The sequence below is a fragment of the Mandrillus leucophaeus genome, unplaced genomic scaffold (assembly GCF_000951045.1).
Source record: "Mandrillus leucophaeus isolate KB7577 unplaced genomic scaffold, Mleu.le_1.0 Scaffold109, whole genome shotgun sequence".
In the NCBI taxonomy this organism is placed as follows: Eukaryota; Metazoa; Chordata; class Mammalia; order Primates; family Cercopithecidae; genus Mandrillus; species Mandrillus leucophaeus.
This window is the reverse complement of record NW_012099098.1, coordinates 497,707-505,875: the sequence shown is the minus strand read 5'-3', so window position 1 is coordinate 505,875 and position 8,169 is coordinate 497,707. Positions and strand designations below refer to the sequence as shown.

Sequence of the window (8,169 nt, the reverse complement as noted above, 5' to 3'; positions counted from 1 at the left end):
TAAAAATACAAAAATCAGATGGGCATGGTAGCACATGCCTGTAATCCCAGCTACTAGAGGGGCTGAGGCAGCAGAATCGCTTGAACAGGATCTTACTCTGTCACCCAGGCTGGAGTGCAGTAGTGCGATCATACCTCACTGTAGCCTCAAACTCTTGGGCTCAAGCGATCCTCCCATCTTACCCTGCCAAAGTGTTGAGATTACAGAAGTGAGCCATTGCACTCAACCAAGAAGATACTTCTTATAGAAGAAAGGCTTGGGGTACATGCCATAACAAATGTGGAACCATTTGACCTATAGTGCCAATAGTTCCTAGTTACCTTAATAGCTCCCGAAGTCAGCCAGGTGCAGTGGCTGACAGCCTTTGGGAGGCCAAGGCAGGCGGATCACTTGAGCTCTGGAGTTCCAAGACCAGCCAGGGCAACATGGTGAAACCCTATGTCTACAAAAAAAGTACAAAAATTAGCTGGGTATGGTGGCGTGTGCCTGTGGTCCCAGCTACTGGGGAGGCTGAGGTTGGAGGATCACCTGAGCCCAGGGAGGTTGAGGCTGCAGTGAGCTGTGATCATGCCAGTGTCCTCTAGCCTGGGTGACACAGTGAGACCCTATTAAAAAATAATAATAATAAAAAGCTCCTGAAGTCACCATACATGAACAATGATCCTGTATCATTTGAGAACACAAGTGGTATTCTGTATACTCTCCTTACTAAGTTTGGGAGGTATACCATACCTTTAGGAAGGCTTCCATTCATTAGAGGAAAAGAACAGTAGTTCGTTAAGACCTGATTGGTTAAATGGAGGTATTGCCATATAAAGAGAAATGCTTTAGAAGAAAGTTGGGTGTTTCCATTTATTCCCTTTTAGCAAGTTCAGTGGCATTGTGGCTGAAATTTTTGATAGGTGTGAAAGATGAAGGGCTGATTGTGCTTTATGAATCTGTCCTGTGAGTGTGAATTTTCATTCTCTGCTCTGACAGTGCCTGTCTTTCCCTCTAGGTGTGTGGGAATGCCCTCATGAAGCAATACCAGGTTCAGTTCTGGAAGATGCTAATTCTTATCAAAGAGGACTACTTTCCCAGGTATCAGGCTTGTTGAGCAGACAACAGGGGATTAAGTAAGTAAAACTCATAACCAGGCCTCAGATACCCAAGGGTGCTATTACCTGCTGGTTTTGATTCAAGTTAAAAACACCTGTACTAAGTATGACATCTTCCTACTCCAGTCCCTCTCATTGATATTTGAATAAATGCTTTTGAAACTTAATGAGAGTCTGTCTTAAATATCATTGCCTAAACAAAAACACAAATTAGGGACTGGTCACAGTGGCTTATGCCTATAATTGCAGCTCTTTGGGAGGCCACAGCAGGAGGATCACTTGAGCCCAGGTGTTCAAAACCAGCCTGGGCAATATAGCAAGACCCCATCTCTACAAAATAAAAAATTAGCCAGGCATGATGGCATGCATCTATAGTCCCAGCTACTAGGGAAGCTGAGATAGGAGGATCGCTTGAGCCCAGGAGTTCAAGGCCTCAGTGAGCTATGATCGCACCACTGCACTGCACTCCAGCCTAGGTGACAGAGTGAGACACCACTTCCAAAAGATAGGTGTATATCATAGGTGTGATTCACGTGTCTTTCTCTCCCTGTAGAATTGAAGCTATCACAAGCTCAGGACAGATGGGTTCCTTCATACGCCTCAAGCAGTTCTTGGAGGTAAGATGCCCTTAGACCAACATGTCCCACACTGTTGTTGGGCTGGAATGCACCTGTGTCTAACAAGTCTTGGACCTTCAGATGCTCTGATTGCACTCTCTTCCTTAGTTCTTCCAAACCCTTCTTTTTGTACCTAATTCCCTCTTAACCTTTGGAGTAAGGGCTGCCATTTCCTCTTTATATGTATCATTCTCCATACTGCCTGTGAGAAAGCTCTGCTGAGATGAATAAAATATATTGAGTGTATCTTCTCTCATGAATATGTTTTTTTGCATGTTGGCCAAAGTTCTTGTCTTAGTCTCAGGTGTGGGGAATTGGTAAGTGTTGTCACTTTTCTCCATGAGAACAAACTGCACTTTCAGTTGGACTCTTCCCCTACTTCCAAGTGCCAAGAAATTATAAAAGGTTAATTTTGACAAAGAATTTAGAACGCCATCGTGGGTTTGCAAAGATAGCCTGCTGACTTTTCAGCTTCTCAAAGCTCGATTGTGAAAACAGTGATTGTGAAAGATGAGCTTAGGCTGTAGGGAGACAAGAGTGGGACAGGAATAATAAGAGCATTTCATTTGTTGTCTGTGGCAGTTCATGCAGAAGTGGACATCTTATACAGAACCATCGGTCTTACTGGCTTTTTCCTTTTTGTTCACTGTTCCATAGGGCTGAAATATGGTGTCCCTCAAAGCTTCTTGTAACCATTAAGTGTTGGGAACACTGTTATCAGAAACTCATTCTGTTTTCTTCATCTTTCCCTGACCAGAAATGTTTGCAACACAAGGACATTCCTGTCCCCAAGGGCTTTCTGACTTCCTCCTTCTGGCGCTCCTGATGTCACTCCATCACCTACCATCACCATTATGCTGCAAAGAGGCAATAATAAAGGAACTGAAGACACTTGTATTTGGGAGAAGTCATGTCAGATTCAGAAATTTGCCAACATGTATTTTTATGTATTTATACCTTGTGACTAGGAGAGGAGATTTTCATGCGTCACAAAATTCTTGGAGGTCCCTTAGTAGATTTGGTAGTTCCTTAAGAGATCCACATGATAAAATAAATTGAATTGGCCTTTCTTGTTTTTTGCAAAAGTGATAAAAGGTGTTTAGCACTTGGTCTCCTCCCTTCTTTGTCCCTAGTGTCTTTCAGAAAGTTAGCAATACCTTAACAAATGCACTCTGAGCTGGAGGGAGCCCACCATTTGCACCCACCTACCCACCCTCACCCCTGTTCAGATGCATTTCCAGAAAGAGCTAAGGCTCATAAGGTTCCCTTTTAAGTATTATTTAATAGTTGAGGCCAGATACTTACATGCAAGTCTGGGTTATGGTTGTTTTGCCTTTCTCAGCTGGTGAAGTCATTCTAAAGCCAGAGGAAGTATGTGATATACACATGGACTAAGGCCCAGATGACACTCTGGCTAGACTAGCATCTGGGATTAGCACTGGAAACACATGTCATATGGAACTAAAGGGAACTCTTTGTTGTCCTAATTTGGAAGTTGGTCCCTGGATGGTTAGGGATGCATGAACCAGGCAGGTACCTTTTTTGGTTTTGTTTTTGTTTTGTTTCTTTTCAGTTTGAATTAAGATGGGGCTTGCAACATTAAACATGAGCTGAGCATCCATAAGCATTGAATTGGGATTAAACAAACATGTTGGGCAGGAATTGAACACCGCTAATATGATGATAAATATGCCTGACTAAAGCCACTACAAAAATTCAGAGATTGGCTGTTCAGATAAGAGTTGAGATTTGTTTTGTGGAAAGACTAATTCTCTTTGATACTGCAAAGGCAGTGGCCATGGATCTGTTCCTCTGTGCTAAATGTCTTGTGGCAGGGTGTGTTTGTGGGGGAGTGTTCACTGGTACTCTTGAGTAGCCTGAAGTGACCCATTCTATGAATTGTTAATTATGGTGCCAAAAAAATAAATAAATAATAAAGCTTGGTTTTTTAAAAAACCCATTGCTGATATATTGGTTCAATATGATCAATTTCCTCTGCCTTGAGCTATATAAATCATTAGGGGCATGGTAGTATACAAGTCCAGGTACAGAGCGGTATGCATTTATTCCTTTTTGTTTTCTTGACCTACACCTTGGTAATATTACTTCTTTTTCTGTCATTTCCTTTTTTGGAATTATGTACTAATAACTGACCCTATTTTATCTAGCAAGAGATGTGAAAGTATACTAAAGTCTTTGAAAGACACAGTGGGCCGTGCTTAGTGGCTCATGCCCACAGTCCCAACACTTTGGGAGGCTGAAGTGGGAGGATCGTTTTAAAGTCCAGAAGTTCAAGACCAGCCTGGGCAACATAGTGAGACCCGCCCCCATGTCTAAAAAATTTTTTTTTGGCCGGGTGCGGTGGCTTACGTCTATAATCCCAGCACTTTGGGAGGCTGAGGCAGGCAGATCACCTGAGGTCAGAAGTTCGAGACCAGCCTAGCCATCATGGCGAAATCCTGTCTCTACTAAAAATACAAAAATTAGCCGGGCGTGGTGTTGTGTGCCTGTAATCCCAGCTACCCAGGAGGCAGCTGAGGCAGGAGAATTGCTGGAACCCAGAGGCAGAGGCTGCAGTGAGCTGAGATCATACTGCTGCACTCCAGCCTGGGTAACAGAGCAAGACTCTGTCTCAAACAAACAAACAAAAAAACTTTTTTAATTTTTCAGGCATGGTGGCACACGTCTGTGGTCCTAACTACTCAGGAGGCTGAGGTGGGCAGATCACTTGAGCTTGGGAGGTCGAGGGTGCTGTGAGCTGTGATCATGCCACTGCACTCCAGCCTGGGTGACAGAGCAAGACCCTGTCTCAAATAAATAAATAAATAAGGTAGACAGTATGAATAAATAAATAAATAAGGTAGACAGTATGAACACTGGGGAGGGAATCAGGAGACCTGGCTCAAATCGCTTTCAGGTTTTTTGGCCTTGGGTACGTCCTTCACCCGCTCTGAACCTCAGTATCTCCACCTGTGAAACAAAAGAATTGGACATGTCACTGTAGTTTTCAAACTATGCTTGACAGCATTTCCTTAGGGAAGAGTTTCCCAGCTGGTGTGCCTTGGCATGCTGATCTCATTAGCCCTCCCAGACAGGGCCTGTGGTGGGTGAACCCCCAGGACCTGTTCCATTCATATTTCCTCCCCCTACCTTTGTGTTAAAATGGAATCATTCAGCTGGGTGTGGTGGCTCACACGTGTAATCCCAGCACTTCGGGAGGCCAAAACTGGTGAATCACAAGGTCAGGAGTTTGAGACCAGCCTGGCCAACATGGTGAAACCCCCATCTCTACTAAAAATACAAAAATTAGCAGGGCGTGGTGGAGCACACCTGTAATCCCAGCTACTCTGGAGGCTGAAGCAGGAGAATCACTTGAACCCAGGAGGTGGAGGCTGCAGTGAGCCAAGATTACGCCACTGTACTCCAGCCTAGGCAACAGGGGAAGACTATCTGAAAAAGAAAAAAAAAAAAAGGCATCATTTTCTAGGTACTGTGACAGGGAATAGGTTGGGAAGCAATGACTTCAGGAGAGGGGAATGTTGAGTGAATGGGGCTCGGCCCTGTAGCCAGTCAACATATAGAGGCTTAAAGCAAATTTCCAAAAGGCATCCCTTTTCCTTCAAGATACTACCACCCTCTATTGGACGACTGCCCTATTAATAACTGTACAAATCTATGAGTGTTGTTCTTTTAGAATTTGTCTAGCAGGTTTTCTGATCTTCACTGGAAAGCTTTAAAAAACAAAATTATGATGGAGGTGGATGGTACCTCCCAGAGTTGTGCAGCTCGTATTTTGCACAACCATTTAGGGGTCCTAATGGAGCTCTGGCATCCTCTCTGCCACAGCCTTTTTGTTTTATGTGCTGTACGATATATTGTGGTTCCATGTACGATTATGTACAGAAAAGTTCATCTGTCAAAAACAAAATGAAAAATCGCTGGATGAGATGATCTATAAGTTCTCTTCCACTTTGAATTTGTATGACTTCATGGAAAATACCACTTAGGCTGGGCATGGTGGCTCATGCCTGTAATCCTAGCACTTCGGGAGGCCAAGGCAGGAAGATTGCTCAAGCTCAGGAGTTCAAGACCAGCCTGGGCAATATACTGAGACCCCATCTCTATTATAAATTTTTAAAATTTTAAATAAAAAATTAAAAAGAAAATATTAAATACCTCTTACGATTTTTGAATTATTTGAATATTCTTCCTCTAGTGGTTAGTGGTCTTGCATATGTCATTTGATGCTGGTATTCCTAATGGATTTCAATGGTAAACCAAGAAAGGAGAGCACTGGGAGGCCAGGTTTTTGATACTCACGGATAGAGATAATGATTACTAGATGAGAGATGCAGCTCCTGATGGGGAGTAGCATCAGATTCCTTACAGTAGAATACTAAGGACTGCCTTCGGTTTTAATTCAAGTACTCACGTGTCTTTCTTGCTTTCAAACTTGACCTCATTTATCAGGCTGAGGATCCATGTTTTTGTCACATTATTGTCCCATACTACAGCAAATCTGATGACAAATTAAAAATTCCAATAGGACAGAAACTACACATCCCTTACATAGAAGAATGGATTTCTGACGATTTCCCACCCATGTGCTAGGAGCTTTCCCCTACTTCTCAAGCTTTCTATGATGACAGCAGTGACATAGTTAGGCTTGGACATCTTCTGTCTCAGTGTCAGGAAAACCAAAAGCTCCATTAAGAGCCACAGAGCTTCTTACAAGTGCCTTATATCACACCTGGTAATCCCCTTCACTTTTCTTCATCCTGCCTAATGAATTCCTGACATTAGATTTCCTGTGGGCCTACAGAAAGTAGATTAAGCCAGGTGCAGTGGTTCACACCTGCAATCCCAGCGACTTGGGAGGCCAAGGCAGGAAGATTACCTGAGCCCAGGAGTTTGAGACCAGCCTGGGCAATACAGTGAGACCCCATCTCTTAAAAAAAAAAAACAAAAACAGCTGGCCGGGCGCGGTGACTCATGCCTGTAATCCCAGCACTTTGGGATCTGCCGAGGCAGGTGGATCACAAGGTCAGGAGATGGAGCCCATCCTGGCTAACATGGTGAAACCCTGTCTCCACTAAAAATACAAAAAAAAAAATTAGCTGGGCTTGGTGGTGGGCACCTGTAGTCCCAGCTACTCGGGAGGCTGAGGCACGAGAATGGCGTGAAGCCGGGAGGCGGAGCTTGCAGTGAGCCAAGATCGCACCACTGCACTCCAGCCTGGGCGACAGAGCAAGACTCCGTCTCTAAAAAAAAAAAATCAGTTTTTTCCAGATGGATATATTCAAGAACTTTTTTTTCTTTTAGCTCTTTCAGGATATTTATACTCAGTACAGCATGTGATCCTAGATTGGAACCTGCACCAAAAATAAAGATATTTCTGTGGGTGTGTTTTTTGCTATAAAGGACATTGGAACAATAGGCAAAACTTGAATAAGGCCTATATATTAGATAATAGTACTGTGTCAACATGCATCTCTTGACTTTAATCATTGTACTGTGGTTATGAAAATGAGTGTTCTTATTCTTGGAAAATATGCCCTGAGGGGCATGATGTCTGCAACTTATTTATTTTTTTGAAACAGAGTCTAGCTCTGTCGCCCAGGCTAGAGTACAGTAGTGTGATCTTGGCTCACTGCAACCTCTGCCTCCCGGGTTCAAGCGATTCTCCTGCCTCAGCCTCGTGAGTAGCTGGGATTACAGGCACATGCCACCATGCCTAGCTAATTTTTGTATTTTTAGTAGAGATGGGGTTCCACCATGTTGGCCAGGCTGGTCTTGAACTCCTGCCTTCAGGTGATCTGCTCACCTCGGCCTCCCAGAGTGCTGGGATTACAGGTGTGAGCCACCACACCCAGCCAGAAACTTATTTTCAAATGACTGGGGGGAGGGGGATATCTATGTGTATACATATATATGTATACACGTGTGTATGTCTATGTGTATGTAGATAGCTGTATGTGTGTATATATATTTAAACATAGAATAATAAAGCAACCGTGGTCAAAGGTTGACAAATGGGGGAATCTGGGTGAAGGGTATATGGGATTTCTTTCCAGTATTCTTATAACTTTTCTGTAAATTGGAAACTATTTCAAAATTAAAAGATACGCCTCTTTTCGCCTTGCAAAAAAACATGCTTACAATTCTGATGAGGTGACAAGATCAAGCTCTGGCACCTACAACCCTGAAAACAGGACCCTGGTGACTAAGGTTACCTTGAAGTCATCAACCTGTAGCAAGGATGGAATGTTGACTCTAAACAGGTTTTCAAGAGAGGTGACTTGAAGGCAGAATTTTAATTCCATCGAGAACGTGATTTAAGCACTTGGAGCACTTGAAGGGTTGACCTAAAAGTTATAGGAGTGCAGAGGATAGACTTATTTCATCTAGTCTAAGTCCAAAGGCCTGAGAGCCAGTCAGCTGATGGTTTAAATCCC

General features: G+C 43.4%; 1 protein-coding gene across 1 annotated transcript in view; it reads left to right on the top strand.

The window, feature by feature from the left end:
- The window catches only part of GLE1 (GLE1 RNA export mediator), a 70,989-nt gene extending 67,315 nt beyond the window's left edge, over positions 1-3,674 (top strand). Inside the window, exons 13-15 of the mRNA XM_011988647.1 lie at positions 998-1,080; positions 1,651-1,714; positions 2,472-3,674. Of these exons, the coding sequence (XP_011844037.1) occupies positions 998-1,080; positions 1,651-1,714; positions 2,472-2,540 (216 nt within the window). The 3' untranslated portion in view covers positions 2,541-3,674. The remainder of the gene's footprint in view (positions 1-997; positions 1,081-1,650; positions 1,715-2,471) is intronic.
- The last annotated feature ends 4,495 nt before the right edge of the window (positions 3,675-8,169 follow it).